We start from the raw sequence: 23,157 nt of genomic DNA, 5'->3' as shown, positions 1-23,157 counted from the left end.
ACCAAAAGGTCCCAGGTATCATTCCTTTGTCTATGCTATTTTCTACATGACCTCTTCAACCTCTTCAACACCTCAGAGGCTAATGCAAGAGTACAAGGATGAACTGCTCACCTGCAGCTGAGCCTGCTGGCGTCAAAGGCTATTTTATTCCATCAATAAGGGACTAAAGGTAACAATCAATAAAGGACCTGGATCAATTCTAAGTTTAGGAATGTCATAAATTAAGGGAAATATTTGCCTTTCTCCCAGTTCACATTATTTTAAAATAATACCTGCCCAAATCTTAGAATTTCATAATAAAATAAATGAGGTCAGCTCTTTTCCTATTCAACTAAAATAAACTTCTTCAACAGGACTGCGAGGCAATCCTCTATTCATAAATCACACCAAGACGATATATTTTGTTTAAAATGCCTTTAAGTACATTTAAAAACCATTCAACAGACCCAGAACATGATGGTGATCATCAGAAACCAAAGAGAAAAATCTGGCATTTCATGCTGAAATTACACTGGCAAACAAGGTGCCTAATTATGATCTAGTTATGGTAAAACTATTAGTTATAAACGGCTACTGTTGGAAAACTCACATAGAGTGAGGTAGCAAATTTCACTACGTATTATCTAAAAATCCTATTACTATCTTCTGTGGCAGAACCAAGTGAAAGATTCAAGGCATGATAACTCTGAAGCTCTCCTTACAATTCACTCACTGTTACATCTAAGAATAGGTATAACTGACATAAATACTACCCTTATACAATACTACCACCCTTTTCTGCTTTAATGGCACAACCTGGTATGTTCTATTTCTTTGTGATTTCAGCTTACACATTTAGCGAGGAGAAGTTGCACTAAAACATTACACCAGGTCATATTCTTGCAAAAAACATGAGAGGAATACAGACGAGCAATTTCAAAATGAACTTCTCTAATAACATTTCTTCAATACATGTTCAAATTCACTAGTGAGTATCTATGTGGAGATTTATCCTTTATGAATGTACATTATGTACCATAATCCAAACATTAAATATTTAACATTTGCTATCTACATAGATAGTATTAACTAAGCCTTGGGCCATAAATTATAAAAAAAAAATATTTGTTTTAAGTAACACTAAAAAAATGTCTCAAATAATTTGTCTAACTTTAGTTGATGCCTCAGAATCTTAAAAGAGATCCTAACAATCAATTCATCTAATTATTGTAGAAATAAAAACGCCAGGGTCCAGAAAAGTTGAGTGACCAGTAGAAGATTATACAGCTAATTAGGGAGAAGGCCCAGGACACTTCCTACCATAAGATGTTGAGCTCACGGGAAAATAGAACTAATCTTCTCTTTGACTGGTATTCATTTAAGGAGATTCAAGGAAGCCCTGTCAACTCTAGAAAAAAATGTATTTCTTGGGGCACTTTTAGAGACAATGATACATTTATGACCTACCACATTTCAAAAGAATTTTCTATGGCTGAAGACTATTTGACATATTTATACCATAATACTTTATGTAGTTCATAGAGTTCTAAACTATCTAGTTTTGAAGTGTTAACATAACCCTATCTAATAAAAGAGTAATATGCAAATTGACCATCACTCCAACACACAAGATGGCCGCAACAAGATGGGCGGTAGGGGAGGGCAGTTGGGAGGGACCAGGCCTGCAGGGGAGGGCAGTGGGGGCAATCAGGCCTGCAGGGGAGGGCAGTTGGGGGAGACCAGGACGGCAGGGGAGGGCAGTTAGGGGCAATCAGGCCAGCAGGGGAGCAGTTAGGCATCAATCAGGCTGGCAGGGGAGTGGTTAGGGGCAATCAGGCAGGCAGCCAGGCAGGCAAGTGGTTGGGAACCAGCAGTCCTAGATTGTGAGAGGGATGTCCGACTGCCCGTTTAGGCCCGATCCCCTAAACGGGCAGTCGGACATCCCTTGAGGGGTCCCAGATTGGAGAGGGTGAAGGCTGGGCTGAGGGACAACCCATCTGTGCACGAATTTCGTGCACCAGGCCTCTAGTCCTATATAATAAAAGGCAAATATGCAAATCGACTGAACAGCGGAACGACCGGTCGCTATGACATGCACTGACCACCAGGGCACAGACACTCAAACGCAGGAGCTGCTCCCTGGTGGTCAGTGTACTCCCATAAGGAGAGCACTGCTCAGCCAGAAGCCCTGAGCCGGGTTCACGGCTGGCGAGTGAAGCAGCCATGGCGGGAGCCCCTCCCGCTTGCACAGCAGCGCTAAGGATGTCCAACTGCCAGCTTAGCTCAGCAGGCCTAAGCTGTCAGTTGGACTTCCCCTGAGGGCTCCCAGACTACGAGAGGGTATAGGCCGGGCTGAAGGGGACCCCCCCCCCCCCCCGCGAGTGCACGAATTCCATGCACTGGGCCTCTAGTATTAGTATAATGTTCATGGAGACCTGTTATCTCCTTAAAAGGCAGGCAAAATGCTGATTTCTGGCTAAATACTGAAACAGTAAAAGAATGCCTAGGAAGACTCAGTATGAAATGAGAGTAAATAAGTGCTCCGACAACATTTGGTATGATGTAATGATTAATTCTACCTGTTGACATAATGCCTTGCTAAATAAATTTTCCACGAATCCAACAAATAGTTTTCACATAGGTTTGTTTTTCTTCCCATTTTGAATTATTAGAACTATTGGAGTTGATGAGAAAATGTTCCGTTTCACAAATATAATGAACAAAGAATACAGTAAGACTTTAGAATATTTTGCAAGATAAAATAAGACATAAGATTTTTTTTTAAAGAAAGCTTGAAAAGCTGTGGCCACTAACCAGAGCCAAGTCAGCCCTGAAGAGGGCTTTGTCAGCCAGCCCTTCCTCCTGGCAGGAGTGTGGGGGGTAGAGGAAGGAATCCTCCTTGGCAGAAACATAACCTTCTTCTGGCGAAAGCTGCAGGGAGAATGAAGTCCAGCGAGTGAGGATGCGATCATGAAAAGGAAAGAGAACGGAAAGAGAGGGAAGAGGGGAAAGGGAGCAGGAGAAAAAGTTAATGGAGGAGAGAAAAAAATGGGAAATTTTTCAAATGATACCACATGACTTTAACATAGAACGATGAACATAAAATATGATAAATATTCATATTTAACATTTGTATTTGTTAAGTTACAGTGAGGATATTTATTTGAATACCAACACCATCTGTTAGATAAGAATCCTTTCAACTAATTTTTTTCATCCTTCTCATAAAAGATGATCAAAATCAATAATATAACAAAATATTTTATATTAAAGTAATCGTCTGGTCATTTTTATCTGACAAATATTCTGGCTAAACAAGTTCTTAATATAGAAATAAGGCAACTTTTATCACACTGACAGGAAACCTAACATCTTTATTCCAACCTCAGAGAAAATAGGCTAACATCCTATATAATAAAAGGATAATATGCAAATCAACTGAACTGTGAATGAGTGGTCGCTATGACGCACATTGACCACAAGGGGGCAGACGCTTGATGCAGGAGCTGCCCTGGTGGTCAGTGAGTTCCCACAGGGGGAGCGCCGCTCAGCCAGAAGCTGGGCTAAAGGCTGGCGAGCGCAGCCGTGGTGGTAGGAGACTCTCCCACCTCCACAGCAGTGCTAAGGGGCAGCGAGCCAAGCAGTAAGGAGCACTGAGCAGGCAGGTAATAAGGAGCGAGGGCTCCTGGACTGTGAGAGGGATGTCCGACTGCTGGCTTAGGCCCACTCCCCATGGATATCCCCCACGGGATCCCAGACTGCAAGAGGGCGTAGGCCGGGCTGAGGGACACCCCCTCCCCTGTGCATGAATTTCATGTACTGAACCTCTAGTAGTTAGATAATTGTCATGCCTACATCACCTCATATCATCGATTACAAACAAAAGTATTTTAGGAAAAAAAGTTTCTCTTCTTGTTCCACAAATATGAGTTAGTAGATAGTAAACTTCTCTTTATATAAAAGATATTTTTCATATTATTGCAATGCATATGGAATTTGAAATAGTTAACATTCTCATGAAAGAAATTTATTTTGGAACTAGCTAGGGAAAAACAGTATGCTTCTTAATAACTGGCATGGATCCTCCTAAGAGCAGTAAAAACATATATGGAATTAATGTTTGCCATTTTCTTTATTGAACAATAAGACTAGAACCAAATGTATGGTCAATCTTAACATACAGGGTGGGGCAAAAGTAGGTTTGAGTCATGAGTATGTGAAACACAGAGTTTCTTCTTGTATTATTATTTATTGATTATATTATTTTCCATATGAAGAACTGTAAGCCCACTTTTGCCACACCCTGTATATGCAGAGTCCCAATGGACTATCTTCATTTTTATATCCCCCCTCATATCGATCTTCTGTTGTGATTTCTACAATTCTGGTTTGATTTCAGGTTAGATTAACATATTCTTCCTCCCTCCCTTCCTCTCCCTCTTTCTGTTTTTATAAATATATTTTCATAGGTTATCAATTCTTTGTGGAGTAAAAAGTGAAGCACAAAAAATGTAATTAACATTTAAAACATATTAACAATGCTTACTATTTCAGTCAACAAATTTTTCCTTGATGTTTATGCAAACATAGCCATGTGTCTGTGGTTTCTTAGGAGGAGTATTTGCCCTTTCACTTAAGAATACATTTATACACTGAAAAAAACTCCCAAAGAGTGAGAATGTCTCTCAGATTTCACTGCAACTCAGTCTTACTGGTAAGTGCTGTGTTGCAATCACTTTATCTACTAAACGTATTGGCATTATGTAAGCATGTCATTATTTTTAATATTGCAATAATTAATGACATGAGGGCTCTTCCCTCCCTCAGGAAGCCACGCGCTGATGAATCCACTTTGGAAAGTTCAATTTCTTGCTTTGCAGCAATTAGACAACAACCGTGTTGAAATTGACAGAATGTGGGACCTCAAGCCACTCTACAGAGATTCTACTTTATCCCACCCAAATTAAAGATTCTGCTGCTAGTTGTTAATGCTGTTAATTTCTCTAATACTCTACTATATTGGGATAGATATTTTAAGGCATTATTTCATTGAAAATATTTCATTCTGTATTATCATGACATTATTATCAAATACAAAAGGTGAAAAGTGAAGCACAAAACAATGTTACCGATTTATTTCTGAACTTCCTGTTTTATTTCCTTTATATTTAAAAAAAATATTATTCAACATTAAATTTTTAATCTCAAAAGCCAGTAACAATTGTGTTTATAAAAAGTACCAAAAGTCATGATTCATCATAAGAACATGTGAAGCTAAAAATAAGCGCAGAAGCCATTTTATTTGCAAATATTGAAAAGAATCAGTAAAATCCAAATTCTTACGGGTAAAGGCTTGGCAACTCCTATTTTCACCGTGCCTGACGGGGCTCCCTTCAGGGCCTGCACAGCTTCCTCGAGACTGCTGCTCTCCAGGTTCACGTCATTGACAAACATGAGGCGATCCCCAGGAAGAAGGCGTCCATCCTTTTCAGCAACACCGCCAGGAACCAAAGAACGAATTACGATCACAGTGCTGGCTGGATCCACAGGGTCCTGACAGAAGGAAAAAGGACAGAGCAGGCAGCTCCATTTTACACTGGGAAATATGTTCACAGGCTGCTCCCCCTGAACTGTAATGGATGAGTAACTGTTTCGGGTGTCTTTAAAAAAGTTCATCAACCCTTCTAATGAATTATCTGGGCAAAGGTTCCCTTCTAGAGTTTAGGAAGAAATCACCCTAAACAAGCTCCCTCTCTTGGCATCATTCCTGAGTCGACCTTTCAAATTGTACAGATAAGTTGAAAATAATTTTAACGTTTGTCAAATGTTATAACTATCATCTGAGGGTAGACAGATGTCAGATATATGAATTATTAACACCAGCGTTTGTTTAATAGGGAATAACGGCTCTGGAGCATCAGTGGTTGTGAGTATACTGAAGGTAGGGCCTCTCTCTTGAAATAAGGAAGTGTAAAGAGAGGCCGTACAGAATTTGGTGATGCAGTGTAAGATATACAGCAACGTTAGTATTAGCACAAGGCTCCAGAATCAGGCCCTGTGAACGACACAACCCAGGGGAGTCATCGGAGATGGCAACTGGCTCAGTATTAATTAATGAGGAGCAACAGCTGTGTCTATCCAAGGGGCTGCAGCATTTCCTCAGCTACTCACACTACAGAACACAATGCAAGGTAAGGATGCAGTCACATTTGACCAATTTAAGATTATTCATAAATTTAGTCAAACGATAGGAATGCTGGAATTTATAACATAGCCGATTATAAATCTCTTATTCACTTCAGACAGACTTTCTGTCTTACCATTAAAATATGAACCATCGATTAAGTGCATGGAAATAAAAATAGTTTGGACATACTCCCCAATGTCCAAAACAACAAAAAAAAATGATATTTCTACAAAATTCCTCAAGAGTTACAATATAAAAGAGCTCAAGGAATTCAATATTTTAAAAAAATCCTTTAAGATAATCAATGAATCATATAAATTACTATTTGAAGGTTTTACTAGGAACAAGAAAATGCCTTTGATGACTAAAATATTATCTGCCTTTTCTCTATCAACATGTCTTTGTATATATCATCTTTTATTTTTAAAAATTGTTAAAAGTCGGATTTACCTGGTAATCTAAAATGCTAAAGCCAAGTCCTTTGCTGCCTTTCTCCAGCTCAATGTGCTGAACGTCCACCTCCCACATGGCCAAAGGTCCGTGAACCTTCCCTGGATCCCGACCCACATCGGGCATCTCCAGCGCAGGCTCCTCGGTCTCCGAAGACCCGATGAACTCGCCGAGATCTACGTGAGGCTGGTGACAGACCAGACAGCTCTTATTTCAGAGGCACTAGGTGAGCGGATACACATAACAGCACTCCAGGAAAAAGGGAGATTCTCAGTGTCTTTCCAGAAAAAAGTACTCTCAAATAAGGGTAGCAACAGCTTATCAGGAAACCCTTAGGAATTAAGGTCATAGTTACTGAAAGTTATTAGACAAGAAGAAATGCCTAACTTATAACAGGCATTAAAATTATATGGTTCTTTTTGTAAATTTATGTTTATTTTTGAAAGTATTGGAGATCTCCCCCTTTTTTTCCCCCCTGACTCCCTCCACCCCCGCACCCACTCTACCCCCCAGGCCTACTGCAATATTGTAAGTGTCTATGGGTTATGCATATAAGTTCTTCGTTTAATCACCTACACCCCCTTCCCTCTGAGATTAAAAAAAAATATGCACCAGGCTGTCGTGGTTCAGTGATTGAGAATAGACCTATGAACCAGGAGGTCATGGTTGGAATCCCAGTCAGGGCACATGCCTGCATTGCCAGAGGCAGTCGATCAATGATTCTCTCTCATCATTGATGTATCTACATCTCTCTCCCTCTCCTTTCCTCTCTGAAATCAATAAAAATATATTTTTTTAAAAATGTATGGGTCAAAGATCTCATATAAAAATATTCAAATGGCCCAGGCCAGTGTTGCTAAGTGGTTAGAGCACAGCCTATTCACCGAAGTGTCTCAGGTTCAATTCTTGATGAAGGGCATGTAGCCAGGTTGTAAGTTTGATCTCCGGCCCCAGTCGGGGCAGATGCAGGATGCACCTAATCAATGTGTCTCTCTCACATAGATGCTTCTCTCTCTCTCTCTCTCTCTCTCTATCCCTCTCTGACCCCTACTCCCTCTAAAAAAATCAATAGAAAAATATCCTCTTGTGAGGATTAACAAAATATATATAAATACAATAGTTACATCTCAGAGCATGATTGTGGGTGATTTTCACTTTTTTCATCAGTGTCTGAATAGCCTCTGCAGTCAGGAGAAAAACATTAAGCTATTTTGATAATAAAAAATAATTATGATAAATAATAATTCAAGAAGAAATGGCTCAATGAATGTAAAAGTTCCATGTTTTATGCAAACAAAGGTTCTAAGAATCTCTCTCTATTTATTTCATTAATAAATTAATGTGTACAGTGGCCAGACAAGATTTGAAGTCAGAAGGGCCTGGGCTTGAAAATTGTCTTTAGAATTTCTCATGTGCTGCCTTGAGCAACATTCTTAACCTGGGCTTCGTAACTACCCATCTCATAGATTTTTGAAAATTAAATGAGGTAACGATGATAAATCATCTGGCACAGAAACAGAGGCTCAAACTGTTAGCTTCCTTGATAAAAATACATTAAAGTGATGCTAGATTAATTCAGCTGTTAATCTAGAAGAATACATTAAATTCTAGTTTGTATATTCTATTTGCTTTTATTCAATTATTGCACAGCCTAGGACCAAAGATGCAAATCTGTCCACTTGTTTTATTGTAATAATTGCATTTATATCACATAAAATGTGTATGTATGGTTATGTGGGGTACTACACAATTTGGACTAATGTTTATTATTCTACCTATTCTAATCACCCATGTGAATATTAAACGATACACTTTATTCTTCAAAGTTTTCAAAATTATCTCATTTTACTGATTCCTTCAGTATAAGGTAAATCAAATCCTAACATCATGTCTCATTATATCTTAAATGGGATTTCACTTAGGTTGCAAATATACAAAGTCCAAATCATAACTTCAGATATCTACTGTGAATCTTCAGAAAAGCCAATGAGCTCCATTTCTTGACATTTTGATCTGAATGGAAAAGAATGAGCAAACAGAAAAATGGGAGTTTCTGGATGTCACAGAGTATTATCTGACATGTATTATTACGAGCTCAAATTTCTCATTTTTTAAAGTATTGATAGTGTGCAAATAAGACCAACACATGCAGAAATGATGTGTCCATCCATATTTTAACCATTCCCTGAGCAGTAACTGTGTGCCAGGCCCTGAGCTCAGTAGGTTACATAAAAGTATCACTCACCACATAGATAGTATATACTCACTATTTACGTACTTCGATTTTCTGCTCCATGAATGGGGACAATATAAGTATTGACTTCATAGTAGTATGATGAATAAATTATATAAGCATGTCATGGGCAATGAAATAAAATATCCCTACATGACCTTATTTTAGCTGCAGAGTAATGCTCCAAGACAGGCAACATGACTTACAGGCACAGAGGAAAAAACTGAGATTCAGAAAAGTGAAGTGACTTGCCCAAGTTCCCAGAGCTAGGAAGTGCCAAGCCTGATTCAAACCCAGGTCTGTCTGACTCCGAGGTCTATCTTATAAGCCATGGGCAATGTAAGGAAACCAAACACCAAATAAAATAAAAGAGGCCTAAAAAAATTTCAAACACCATTTAGCCTTTCCATAATATATTCAGATTAGTCTCATATCCATTATCCAATACCTTTTCTGTTAGTTCAATGTCACAGAGGTCCAGGCCATCCAATTCTGACTGGGTGGTGGGTGGCACAGTGCGACGACAGCACACCATGGTCACTTCTATAGGCAACTCTTTTAAAATGTTCACCACATCTTGGTGATTTTCCCCAAGCAATGTTATGCCATTCACCTGAGGAAAGAGAGAAGTTGTCCAAGAAAGAACATTTCATAGCATGAATACTCTTTAGAGAACAATTTTTCATTAAGTAAATATAAATTTTACTATTACCACAGTTCTCCTGTGCTCAGAACTGTAATTGGACTCGTAACAACACTACTGAAAACGTTTTACACACAAGGTTAGAGTCTGTTGGATTTGGACCTTCTACAGCACTCAGAAAAATCACTAGCTTGCATCCATGTTTGATCTCCCAGAGTAGTAGTTTGGAAGAAAGAGTTAATAAAAACTTCCCCCAAAGGATGAATGGGAAAAGGGATTATTTTAAAAATTTACATTTTATATTATTATTAAGTGAAAAATGTCAAAATGGAAAATGGCACATATTATGCACTAGCATGCTTTTTATAAAAGCGAGGCAAAAGAATACATTCATATTTCGTATTTATGCTTAAAGATATCCAGAAGGTTGCACAGAAACAAATGTAATTAGTTACCTAAGGAAGGGAGATAGGAACTGGGTGAATTGGAATAGGAAAAAGGCTTTTTATTGTAAAGCTTTTGCATTCTTTGTGATTTTGAAATATATAAATGTATTACATATTCTACAAATTGAATAAATGTTTTAAAAATCTTAAAGAAGTTTTTATAGTTCTCTTTAAAACAAACAAACTCAGCATGGAATACGTCTGAAAATCATTCCAAATATAGGTTTGAAATTTCTGGGTGGAATTTTATTTGTAGATCTCCCTTGAGTATCCTTTAGAGGGGAAATTTAAATAAGAACTTAATTATTCACCATGAAACCTCCTGCAGCCTTTTAAGAATTCTCTTTGGGGAGGGAGGGTAAAATGGCATAGCTCTTACCTCCAATAGCTCATCTCCACTGAAAAGCTTCCCACTGTGTCCAACAGGACCTTCCGGTAGAACAGATCGGATAAAATGATGTCCCACTGTTGCTTCCAGACTTATCCCCAAACCACTGCTCTCACTGAACTTGCTCACATGGGCCACCTAAAAAAAGCAAAATCATCACAGTTCTAATATTCTTTTATTTTTTAATTCTCGAATATGTATTTTATTAGTGGCTCGGTGCATGGATTTGTGCACATTGAAAGGAAATTAATTAGAGGGTGGCTGATGGTGAGGGGACTGGGCGAGATGGGCTGGACATGCCCTGGAGCCAACCTCCCTTGGTTTCTTCCCCCGCTGGTCGCACCTGGGGTAGCGCCGGGGCTCAAAGAGCTTCTGCTGAGTGAGCAGGGTCCTTCTGGCAGGTGGGGTCCCTCGGCCTGGCCTGCGGGTATCGGGCCAAAACCCGCTCTCCGACATCCCCTGAGGGATCCCGGAGTACCAGAGGGCACTCTGCAAAGTTGCTGTTGTACAGGGTGTGGAATGCAAACGCAAGTGTGCAGTAAACCAGATTTGGGCTGACGGTGCTCCAGCAACAATATAACCCTCAGCCAAAGGTGCAATCGTGTGGGCCTGTGAGGAATTGGGCTCCCTCCCCTCTGGTTCCAGGGTGCATCACCCCAGAACCGCTGCTGCCAAGTCACCGCAGCTCAGCAGCTCCTGCGTTGAGTGTCTGTCCCGTGGTGGTCAGTCCGTATCATACCTACAGGCTGGTTGGATGGTCGCTTAGCCTATGATATATATAGATATATATAGATATATATCTATATAGATGTTTGCTCAAAGCAGATCAAGTTTCTCACAAAAGTTCAAAAACCTTTTTATAAAGTAGCAAAGCTTTGCCTTTGAAAGAGTACTGATTATCTGTCAGTTTCATGAGCCAACAGAAACCAAAGGAAGCAGCGAGATGCAAGAACCTCAGATACTTTGCTGTACCTATAGACACTGATAAGGATGGAAGGTAGTCTAAACTGCTACAGATAAAACAAACACCTGAGCTCAAACAACAGTATAGGAAAGACACCCACTTAGAGCTTACTTTGTGCCAGGGACTGTGCTAACCCCACTACACAGAATCTCATTTTCTTCTCAGGAATAGATATAGTTTCTATCCTCATTTCCCAGAGAGGTTACCTTAACCACAGTCACACAGCTAGAAAAGAGCTTTGAACCTCAGCTGTCTGAACCTAGAGCCCACACTTCCCACTTATGCGGTTTTGAGGGACAACAATGGTCTTTAAAAGTCTTCCAGGACCCCACTCACAATGCCTATCAATCCTCCTTTCTACTGCACCACTCCCCCCATGATTACATTTATGCTGTATAACTATGTCACCAACAATTTAAAGTCAGATCTATGTCTAATTTACTTTTGTTGAGAGCCAGTAAATAGCTTAATTCTTTTTTACTTACAGCACACTTCTGCCCTCGACAGATTGGGAGTGCCATGTGCACAAAGGCCATTAAAAGGTCCCAGTCTCAGGTCTGACATCTGACTAGTCAACACTTGCCTAGTCAAAAGGTTCCCTTCACTATTCAGTTACCAGCAGAAGAGATGCAGTCTCAGTTAAGCAAGCCAGCATCCTCATAGATGGAACATCTCAACTTTCTTTTCATGTTAAATTAATAACAGTGAAGCTGCACTTTATTGTATTTTTTCCTCAATGCAATTTAAAATGATAATAACAGCTGTACTTACTCATTTCTTAACTGACAGTTAAACATCTTGAGTGTTTAAAAAAAGATCATTGTCATGAGTATTCAATGAATACTACTTGGCACAAAGTGCTCAATAAATGTTAGTTATTAATAATATATTAATAATATATGAAATCTGCTGTCTTTTATCTCTTCTAATCTAGAGTTACTTGGATATTATAAGCAATAAGAAAAATTCAAACTAATCTAGCATTACATTTTACTTTTGAAATCCCTGAAATTTGCTGGGAGCTTCAGTCGCCCGCAGGCATGGCCAGCCTGAAAACCCTCAGCCCCTCACCCAGATTGGCCAGGCATCCCAGTGGGGACTCCCACCCTAAAGGGGGTGTGGCCAGCCTGAAAACAGCCATCAGCCCCTCATCCAGGCTGGCCAGGCACCCAAGCGGGACCCCCACCCTGATCCGGATCACCCTTCAGGGCAAACCAGCCGGTCCCCACCCGTGCACCAGGCCTCTATCCTATATAGTAAAAAGGTAATATGCAAACTGACCCTAACAGCAGAAAGACTGGGAATGACTGGTCACTATGACACACTGACCACAAAAGGGCAGATGCTCAGTGCAGGAGCTGCCCTCTGGTGGTCAGTCGCTCCCACATGGGGGAGCTCTGCTCAGCCACAAGCCAGGCTGATGGCTGCCAGTACAGTGGTGGTGGTGGGAGCCTCTCCTGCCTCCTCAGCAGCACTAAGGATGTCTGACTGCAGCTTAGGTCTGCTCCCCGCTGGCAAGTGGACATCCCCCGAGGGCTGCCGGGCTGCCAGAGGGATGTCTGAATGCCAGCTTAGGCCCAATCCCCCGGGGAGCAGGCCTAAGCCAGCAGGTGGTCATCCCCCGAGGGGTCCCAGACTGCGAGAGGGCACAGGCCGGGCTGAGGGCCACCCCCCCCCACCCCGAGTTCACAAATTTTTGTGCACCGGGCCTCTAGTTAATAAACATAAAACATTCAATATGGCGTAAGTGATATGAAAAAAGCGGACAGAAATACACACCTCTTAATGAAAATATATACATGAGAGTGATAATAGGAAAAAGTACTTTTACAATTTTGTATATAGGTCACGATTCATTTTGTTTTATCTTTAAGTAAACACTGTCATTGTTTTCTGATTCTTTCTATGAATCCCAAGTTTAATAATCAGAAAAACAACCTTCCTAGTATCTATATAAGATATACTACCACCAGGAATATTAAAATATTGATGATTTATGAGTTCTAAAACTTCAATGCCATTTATTTCAGTTCCCTGGTTACAATCAAACTTTCTCCAAATTGAATTTTTTAAATACCTGAGTCAGCACACTTAGATCTCTGAAAAAAAAAACGCTGGACATTTGCTATTTCTCAAAGACTGCATGACCAACACTTTTATTGCTCTCATGAACTTCTTCATCAAATACAGCTACAAGTGAGGAAGTTGGGGAGGGTAAGGTAACCTACCACTATTTCATAATTAATTCCCATAATCCTTTGCCACTTTTTCAGCAGGGCAGCTTCCCGTTGCTGTGCATCTTCCATTTCTTCTATTTCAGCTAACAGCAAGGGATACCCTGAAAGAGTCAACGCAATTAAGTCAGTGACAAACCACAAAAATTATCCTTATTTTAACATTCTGTACCAGGGGAGATCAGAACCCGTCTATCATACAAAGTCTGACTCATCACCCAATAGGTACTCTACTTCTCTACATATTTAGAACCCTGACATCTGCATGTTCAAACACTACTTTCTTTTCTGAGAAGTCTTTTAAATCTTGACCACATTGCCATTAAAGTATCCATATATTATCTGACATGTATTTAAAAGAACCAGGGCCCGAGTCCCTCCAGGTTTCACTTGGTGGTCTTCTGGTGTCTCTACAGTCAAAAACCATGTTGTCTTTTATGTTAGTTTATCTACTTCATTTTCAATTGGTCCTACAGAGTAAAGAAGAACCAAGCCACACCTTTACAAAAACAGACAGAAGAAATTAACAAAGAATATATGCAACTTCATGTATAATGAGTGTAAAAATAAGAAAAACTTGAGAAACAGAGTGCACATTAAAGTAAAACCCCATAATTGGGATTGCACTAATTGGTAAAAAGAAAAAAAATTTGGAAAGAAATTCACTAAACAAATTATGTAAACACTATTGAATTAAAATATTTAGCTAAAGTAAGAAAATGGTTGAAAAGAATTTGCAAGTCATATTCAAATGTTTCCATATTTCATCACAGTTCGTCCTCATGAAGGTTGTCTTTTTAAAAAATCTCTACAATGCACACTCTAAGTTAAAATTTTAATATCCTTTTCAGCATTCAAATTTCAAATGTAAAGAGTGTTGTAAAAATCAGATTTCTTGACTGCCTCCTATTTAACGGAATTAATGAGCTTTCACTCTAGGTCTATTCTGCACATGTTATGCCTTGAATTAATAAAATGAATCGGTTTCTCTTTGAGAAACTGAAAACAAATATATATTTTTTTCCAACTTGGAGACTAGCCCACCCAAATGAGTGTTTTCTTTTCAACATTAAATTCAGTCCAGAGAGAATCACCACGCAGGGGTGAACACAGATTCTTTCAACTTGATAAGGGTTAGAAAGAGGAGTCAGCTCAGAGCCCTACCTCCTCACTCACCCCCTTTTCTCTGATTCTGCTGTCCATACAGAGCTGGGCAGTGATTCAAACAGGGTGGGCTTCTGAATGCAAAAAGTGGGGAATCTGTATGCTGGCTACTAACAAATCTGAGATCTGTCTTCATACAACCCACATGCACAATCCCCCATTCTCCTCCTTCCCTAACTGCCCCAAGTCAATATTTCAGACAGATTTTAAAAATCATGAAGTCCAATTCTCTGATCTTACTGAGAGCCAAGTGACTGTGACTTACCCAGGCTCACACAATGAGTCAAATTTCTGTGGAGGTGGCAACTTACTCCCTTGTCTAGGCACCAAGCACTAGCATAGATGCATTAGAACACACATTTTTCCAAAGGAATTTGGGGGCCTTGATTCTCAGTCTAGAGCCTCACCCATCTATCCTTGCACACAAAGCCAACTACGTGGTCTGAGCTTCCAGACAATGCCCATATCCATCCCCACTTACTATCTCATTTTTGTCCTTTCTCCCTACTCCTAATACTCACTTACACTTTAGCCTAAATAATGTATTTCTTCACCTATTAGTGTAAAAATGGCAGAATGCAATTAACACCAGTGAATCTTACACATCTCACTTCAGGTATATCTTTGCAAACACAAATACTGCTTTAAAATAATAAAGGTAAATAAAAAATTTCAGCAAAAAATAATTTAATAATGGAGCAGTAGGTATTTTAAAGAACTACAAAGCTTCAATAAAATTATTTCGTGAAGGATGGGATTCAAATGAAGGGAGAGCAGTCTCGTTCTTTGCTCAGTGGATTTAAGCTACTGAACTACCGAGAGCAACCTGACAGAGAAGGGAGGTACATAGCTCCCAGGCTAAAAAGATCACCACAACACTCAGGCATAATTACATATTAAAACAATGTTGCTCTAAAATATGTTTAAACAGCTTCATGGATCCCAGGTTTATAAGTGAAAGAAATCTAAGAAAGGCTTAATTTCTCTCTAATATTCCTTTCGGAACCAATTTCCCAATATTAAAGTTTCCAATATTAAAGTTTTAAAAAATGGAGACGAAAAAGCCTCCCAAATTGGACAGTTTCATTCCTAGTAGCTTATGCTTTACAGATTCACTGGTATTAATTTTAAATATGCTTTATAATTTTATGTTTGCTTGTTCATTAAGATAGACATATGTTGGCTGTACAGAAATACGGGGGTTGAAATAAAAACCATGTATTTACTGATTGAGTCCCAAAGGGTTCTAGTTTTTAAAAAATGTAGAAGATCGAGTCAGTAAGAAAATATGCCAGCTATAAATGAACTATTTCAATCTACTAGAGCAATTAATCATATACATAAATAAGGATTTAAAAGATCTCTTTTTTGAAAGTGTTCTTCTGTAATTTACAATATGTCCATAGAGGCTTATGCACATTTATAAAAGTCATTTATCTATAAAGCATACAAAGAACAAAACAACCTGCTCCAGGTGTTTACCTTCTTCCTCAATGGGTAATATGCTGGTGTTTCTCCTCAAACATAAAGAATCTTCATCTTTTTCATAATTTTCTTAAGGAAAAGAATATGTTAGCAGTTATATCTGTTATAGAAGCATTTGAATTTTTCACACCCCACTGTATATATTTGAATCCCCAAATAAGAAATTGTTTAGGTAGGGAAACTCTTCAATAACTACTTAGTCTTAAAGGAACGTTTTCTTGTTAATGGGAGAAAGAAGTAATAAATTTCTCCTGTGATCTGCCTCCCTGTCTCCTCGTACTGTAATAAGTAGTTTATGACATAAATACCAGAATGGTTAGCAGTTTGAGAAATGAAGCAGCACTTTCCACCCAACAGCCCGACTTCTACCAGTGAACCTTGAGCCCAGTGAGCTACATAGGGATGCCAGTGTTTCCCAGAAATGCTCCTGGGTAAGCAGGTTATGAATGACATTTCTAAATGGGAAATTAAAATCCATTCCTTCAAGGAAAGGCTGAGGAGTCAGAAACATCCTGGGGCTCAAATGCATAATCCAGGCAGATAGGTTCCGCCGAAGGAGAAAACATGATGAGGACATTGAAAGAGTAAGGAGGGACAGCAAGGTAAATGACTGCGTATGTTTCGGAAATGGTGACTGAATAAATAGGACGGGAAGTAATCTGCTTTATTCTGAAGTCCGTTCTATAGTTAATGAACACATTCTTGTTCCAATTCATCCCAACTTTATTAGATTTCCTTTTTACTTGGTTCATACTAAATAGTGAAGACTAAAAACTATTTTTTAAATAACTTTAGAATTAGAAAAAAAATGAAATGATGTAAGGGTGTAACTGAAAACCAGATAACTCGGCATTACCTTTGCTTATGCTGGCATTAGCAGGAGACAAAACCACATCTTTTGTGACGTCCTCCCTTGCCGTGAGCTCAGCTTCCTGCTTCGTTCCTCTCCTCATCAGTGTCAGGTGCACAGTCTGTCCTGTGTGTCTCAGCACCTCTACTGCTTGTTGGTTGGTAAAACCCTGAAGGTTTGTACCATCTACCTGGTAAGAACAAGACATGTTAAAAATGGAATGGATATTTGTATTACCGATTCACCAAATGCGTATTTACCGCCTGTTAGTGTGAGAAGAATGGGGAGTGAGGATTCCCCTAGCAGGGAATGGGCTGACGCCTGTTTGGGGACCAGTACTAGTTTACAATCACTAGAATCACTCAGGAGGGTTTTGTTTGTTTTGCTTAATACAGATTATAGGGTCTCATTTCTAGAAATTATGAGCTAACAGTTATAGGGTGGGGCCCAGGATTCATACCATTAAAAATATTTGTTTCCACTCCTCGGCATCTAGGAAGCAGAGTAAGCAGGCTCTCCAGAGAATTTGTGGTAAAAAATGATGAACTGAGAGCTTTGTACTCAGTGTCATGTATGTGAAAATGAAATTATGGTTGAGATGCTATTCTTATTTATACCCTGTGCTAAACTAAGTTGTGAAAGGGGCCACCAAGAAGAAATTTAAATTAAGTGGTTAAGAACTAAACGTTGTGTACATTTAGGACATGAAAGAGCTGGGTTGTTAAAGTAAGGGAAAATTTAAGAGGCCTGTTTTTGTTTTAAAGAGAGAAGAGTTCTGAGTCCCTACCACACCCACTTAGATGGTTCTTCCTTGGCCTCAATTCAGAAGAGCTGTGTCACCTCAAGGAGGGAAGGATGCAGGGGACTGTGTGTAATTCCGCCAGGAGAATAAGAAAAAGGCTTTGACTGTGAAGCAAGAGAAAAGTGCTGTTATGTTGGGAACTGCTCAACAACCTGACTTTGTTGGAAAATAGACCAGAGAAATGCCACTCCCATGGAAAGCCAGGCTCAGGCCATGTTGAACCCCCTCAAGAGTACCCAGAACCCCTCGGGAACGATGGTACCCAAAAGAAAGAATCTACGGAATAAACTGCTGAGAAACAAGGGGCCAAAGGGACGAGTAAGTTAGATGAAAAATCCACTATTTTCTATGTAAAGTCAAGTCAAATATCTCCACTAGGATCTCCCAGGAAAACAAATGTCAGAGATGGTAGTAGCACCAAAGAAATTGCTATAATGGAATAATCATGGACTTTCCATTCCAGAATTCACTTCAAATTACTCAGTATCTCCATCTGTCATATGGGAATAATGGTACTTCCCAAATATACAGTGCATGGCACTCTGGACCAGGAAGACACTCACCAGCTGTTACTATTAGTAGCAGAGTGAAGAAGTGATTAATAAACATGAAAATCCCAAGCTTTCATGGGAGCAGTTTCTGTTCCATAAAATTAGACCCATCACACCTATGAGACAAGGTCCCCAAAGCCTAAACCAGGCCCCGGACCAGCTCTGGTCCCTCATTATCGAAGGAAGAGAGTTAAGCCGTGGCTTCAGATCCAATGGTGCCACAGACAAGACTGCAGTTCAGAAAACTGCCTTTGTGCTATCTCAAGAAGAGATCTAACATTCTCACAGCGCACAGTACAGATATATCAATTAACAGGAACAGTTATAGGGAGAAATACTAGCTGGAACAATTCAAAAATCCCAGCTTCTTAGCACACTCAATTAGCTGGCCACGCCCGCCTCCAACACAGCCTATACCTATATGTATAAAAAGTCACAGAACATCATAGGCAACATCTGACATCTTTCCATATTCACATGCTTGTTTAATAATATTTTGATTAATTATTACCTCATACTGCTTTTAGCCAAGTTCTCTGTATATCAACCTAAAAAGAATGAGTGTATGTGTTTTTATTTAATGACAAGTTTGGCCAACTTTAAAAATAGAGTCCTTTTATCATATAATTCTTACATACTATATATACTAGTAAAGTGGGGGGGGGGAATGTGTTCATTTACTCTATTCTTTTGCCCTGTAAGGTCTATAGTGAGACCCTAGAACACAATCTGTGAAACAGGAATCCTACAAAAAAGTTTTAATGTTATAAAATAATAATTCCTCAAAACAGTAAGAAATAATTTCTTACTCTTCTTACCACCTCAACAATTATAAAGTGAAAATAATGTATAGCTCAAAATAGCTGTTACCAAAACAGAGATTGAGAAAAACAAATGCAGTTGTGAAAACACAACTGGTATGAAGAACTTGACTACCACTATCTCAAAAGTCCACAAGATGGTGATATTTTGCACTAAATTAAGGCATAATCAAAGCATTTCATGATGTTCCCTAAGCATTTAAGGTGCTTCTAAAAATATTGCTTAAAGTCAAAAATCAGAACATTGATGATAATGAAGACAAGTGATTTTATTAAAAGAAAAAAAATTTCACAAGAAGGCTGCTTCCACTTTTGGGTCAACAATTTCCTTTATCACTGACCTTGCCTAAGCAAAATTATATTTAAGGTTCCACTTATCCTATATAATAAAAGGCCAGCCACCATAAGCATAATGACGGGAACAACCAGAGACCAGAACCACCACGGCCCCTCGCTGGGCTGGTCCCGCCCCCAAGCAAGTAGTTAGGGGCAATCAGGCAGGCAGGCAGAGTGGTTAGGGGCGATCAGGCAGGCAGACCAGCGATTACGGGTGATCAGGTAGGCAGGCAAGTGGTTAGGAGAGATCAGGTAGGCAGGCCAGCAGTTAGGGGCAATCAGGTAGGCAGACAGCCCCTCGCCGGGCTGACCCCACCAAGCAAGCAGTTAAGGGTGATCAGGTAGGCAGGCAAGTGGTTAGGGGCAATCAGGTAGGCAGACGGCCCCTTGCAGGGCTGGCCCCACCCCCCAGCAAAGAAAGAGGGAGTCCCAGGCCACTGTGGCAGGTGTGCAGCCAGCCAGCGATCGCCCGGCAGAGGGAGGCCCAGGCCAGCCAAGCCATCGCACCCCACACCTGTCACCTGCAGAGGGAGGCCACTGGTGGCAGGGGAGGTGGGGGGGGGCAGTGCTGCACAGATGGCAAGCAGTGGCAGTGGCAGGGGTGGGGCCAGCTGCCTGCAGCAGGGGGAAAAAAGCCCGGAGAGGCCCTTATCTCAGGCCAGGCCTAGGGACCCTACCCGAGGGGTCCTGGATTGTGAGAAGGTGCAGGCCTGGCTGAGGGATCCCCCTGAGTGCGCGAATTTTCATGCACGGGGCCTCTAATATAAGAATGAAAGAATGACAAGGAGGAGAGAAGCTACTACAAGACTCTTTCAAATGTGTAAGGGCTTCATTTCAGGCCCTTAATAAATATCTGCTTAATTTATCAAATTGCACTTAGGTGCAAAGTATTACACTAAGTATTTAAAATAAATGACTCATATGGTTTTCCTAAAAACTCTACAAGAGACATTTCGTTATTGCAATTTTGTAGGTGAAAGCAGCTTACTAAAACTTAAACATAAAGGTATCATATGATTCAGCAATTCCACTAAGTATACTAGTATGCCCAAGAAATGAAAACATACATCTATACAAAACTTACACATGAAAGTTCATAGAGGCATTATCCCCCCAAAAGAGGAAGCAACCTAAATGCTCATCAATTGATGAATGGATAAATAAAATGTGGTATACCCATACAGTGGATTATCACTCAGAAATGAAGAATTTCTTTTTATATGCTACAACTTGGATGAACCTTGAAAACATTATGCTAAGCAAAAAAAGCTAATCACAAATTACCACTTATTATATGATCCCATTTACATGAAATGTCCAGAACAGGCAAATCTGCACAGAAATTAGATCAGTAGTTGTCTAGCATTGAGATGATGGGGGAATTAGGGAGTAACTGCTAATGTGTATGGGGGTTTCTTTTTAGGGTAATGAAAATATACTAAAATTGATTGTGGTAATTGATACACAAGTGTGAGTACCCAAAAACTACTGAATTATACACTTTAAATCGGTAAATTGGATGTCATGTGAATTATATCTCAAGAGAATTTTAAAAAACGTTCTAATGAGTTAAATTATACAGCTTAGGGAAAAAACACGTAGCTGTGTTTTCAATTTTTAATTCAGTATCAAATATGTATTTAGAATCTGTATCTATTCACTCCCCTTTCCTTTACTCAAAAAACAAAAAAACAAACTTAAAGTAGTTAATTTTCAGTGCAGGTTAAAATGGAGATACCATGGGAAGGCTCTTTACAGGAACCAGCCAGCTCAGAGGCAAGCACAATCCAATCTTTATAGTCGATTAAGAGGTGAACAGGTGCAGTTAGGAGTTTTACAGACTAAGCCCCAGAACTCAGGGAGCTGAATACAGGAGCAAATGGCAAGAGATAAAGGACACCTCTACCTTTCCTGTCAAATTATGGTAGAAAACACATAACATAATACTTACCATCTTAACCTTTTCTAACTATACATACAGTTCAGGAGTGTTAAGTATATTCACACTGTCATACACTAGATCTCCAGATGTTTTCATCCGGCAAGGTGAAACTCTGTACCCATTAAACAGCAGCTGCTCATTCCCCCCTCCACCCAATCCCTCAAAACAACCATTCTGCCTTCTGCTTGTATGACTTTAACTACTCTAGGCACTTCCTGTAAGTGGAATCATATAGTACTTGTCCTTTTGTGATTGGCTTATTTTACTTAGCATAATGTCCTCAAGGTTCATCCATGTTGTAGGATGTGGCAGAATTTCCTTCTTTGTATCATTAATTTTCCATTGTATATACATCACATTTTGTTTATTCATCCATCAATGAACACCAACATTACTTCCTTATCTTAGCTATTGTGAATAATGCTGCTATGACCAAGAACTATTCTATCCTAACATTCTACTTTCTTACATTCCCAAGGAAACCACAGATACTTAATTAAGCTTAAACAAACACATCTCTATATATAAAAGGCTAAGTGACTGGCCAGTAGGTATGATGCGCACTGACCACTAGGGGGCAGATGCTCAACACAGGAGCTGCCGAGCAACAGCATCTTTGCAGAGTGCCCTCTCACACTCTGGGACCCCCCAGGGGATGTCGGACTGCTGGTTTTGGCCCGATCTCCGCAGGCCAGGCTGAGGGACCCCACCTGCCAGAGGGACCCTGCTCACTCTGCAGACACCCTTCGAGCCCCAGTGTCACCCCAGGTGCAGCCGGCTGGGGAGGGACTGCAGGAAGTTGGCTCCAGAGCGTGTCCAGCCCATCTCACCTAGTCCCGCCCCACTGGCCACCTTCTAATTAATTTCCTTTCAATGTGCACTAATCCGTGCACTGGGCCTCTAGTATTAAAATAAACTGGCATTCCTCAAAATGTCTTCCAAAGGATATTAACATGTGTTTGAAAATAGAAAGAACCCATCATTACAGAAGTTTAGGAAACACTGATGTAAAAGAGTTAAACAAGTTTCTCTACTGCAGAACTTCTCAGTCTTTGATTTTTTTCCATGTCCATTGTGAACCCCTAAGAGAATCTATCGCCTGCAGTTTTTCCTGAAGTTTGTAACCAGGAAGCCCCCTTTGCAGGGTCTTTAGGGTTTGTGTTCTCAGGAGGAGTTAGGGAGTCCCGTGTCCAGCGAACACTGAACTGGAAGTTATATCCTTTTGTACACTGCCTTGAACAGCCATGTGCTCAAAGCCTAGTGATGTTACTACAGTAAGAATAATGGGTTGATTAATTAGAGAGGCTGGGTCTTTTCTGTATTCTTGTATAGTCTTAAAGCTAAAAGCAGCCTTGGTGATGGAGTCAACAATAACAGCGTTGTTCTGCTAACCTAAGGGAGAAAATGCACACATCCCAAACTCAGATGCAAGCAAACCAGAGGCTATGACAACCGGTCTTTACCTGGGAGTCTGCAACTACAGTCGAACTATGATATGAATGTACTAGTAACTAATGTATAACTATTATATTAATGTTATAACCAGAAATCTGATATGTCACAAATCATTCACAAATGAAGTCCCACCTTTAGAAGTGAAATCGGTAAAGCTTCTATTGAATGCTCTTAATGCCAAAAAATAATAAAACCGGTCACTCTAATGAGAGTCAAATTAACAAAGC

General features: G+C 39.9%; 1 protein-coding gene across 5 annotated transcripts in view; it reads right to left on the bottom strand.

Annotated features, from left to right (window-relative positions):
* MPDZ (multiple PDZ domain crumbs cell polarity complex component) overlaps positions 1 to 23,157 on the bottom strand; it is a 135,167-nt gene that overhangs the window by 75,191 nt on the left and 36,819 nt on the right. For 4 of the 5 annotated variants that reach the window (XR_002829772.1, XM_023755552.1, XM_023755555.1 and 1 more), the window contains exons 10-17: positions 17,030 to 17,213; positions 16,171 to 16,242; positions 13,519 to 13,628; positions 10,318 to 10,464; positions 9,298 to 9,462; positions 6,617 to 6,802; positions 5,323 to 5,532; positions 2,794 to 2,910 (exon numbers count right to left, since the gene is read on the bottom strand). Coding sequence is in view for 4 of the 5 variants with exons in the window: in XM_023755552.1 (XP_023611320.1) it covers positions 2,794 to 2,910; positions 5,323 to 5,532; positions 6,617 to 6,802; positions 9,298 to 9,462; positions 10,318 to 10,464; positions 13,519 to 13,628; positions 16,171 to 16,242; positions 17,030 to 17,213 (1,191 nt within the window). In the remaining variant the exon portion in view is untranslated. The remainder of the gene's footprint in view (positions 1 to 2,793; positions 2,911 to 5,322; positions 5,533 to 6,616; positions 6,803 to 9,297; positions 9,463 to 10,317; positions 10,465 to 13,518; positions 13,629 to 16,170; positions 16,243 to 17,029; positions 17,214 to 23,157) is intronic. The other variant, XM_023755554.1, reaches the window with a different exon arrangement.

This window comes from Myotis lucifugus, unplaced genomic scaffold, assembly GCF_000147115.1.
Source record: "Myotis lucifugus unplaced genomic scaffold, Myoluc2.0 scaffold_79, whole genome shotgun sequence".
Lineage (NCBI taxonomy): Eukaryota > Metazoa > Chordata > Mammalia > Chiroptera > Vespertilionidae > Myotis > Myotis lucifugus.
Note: the sequence above shows the minus strand (reverse complement) of the source record. Positions and strands in the feature narration are given on the sequence as shown.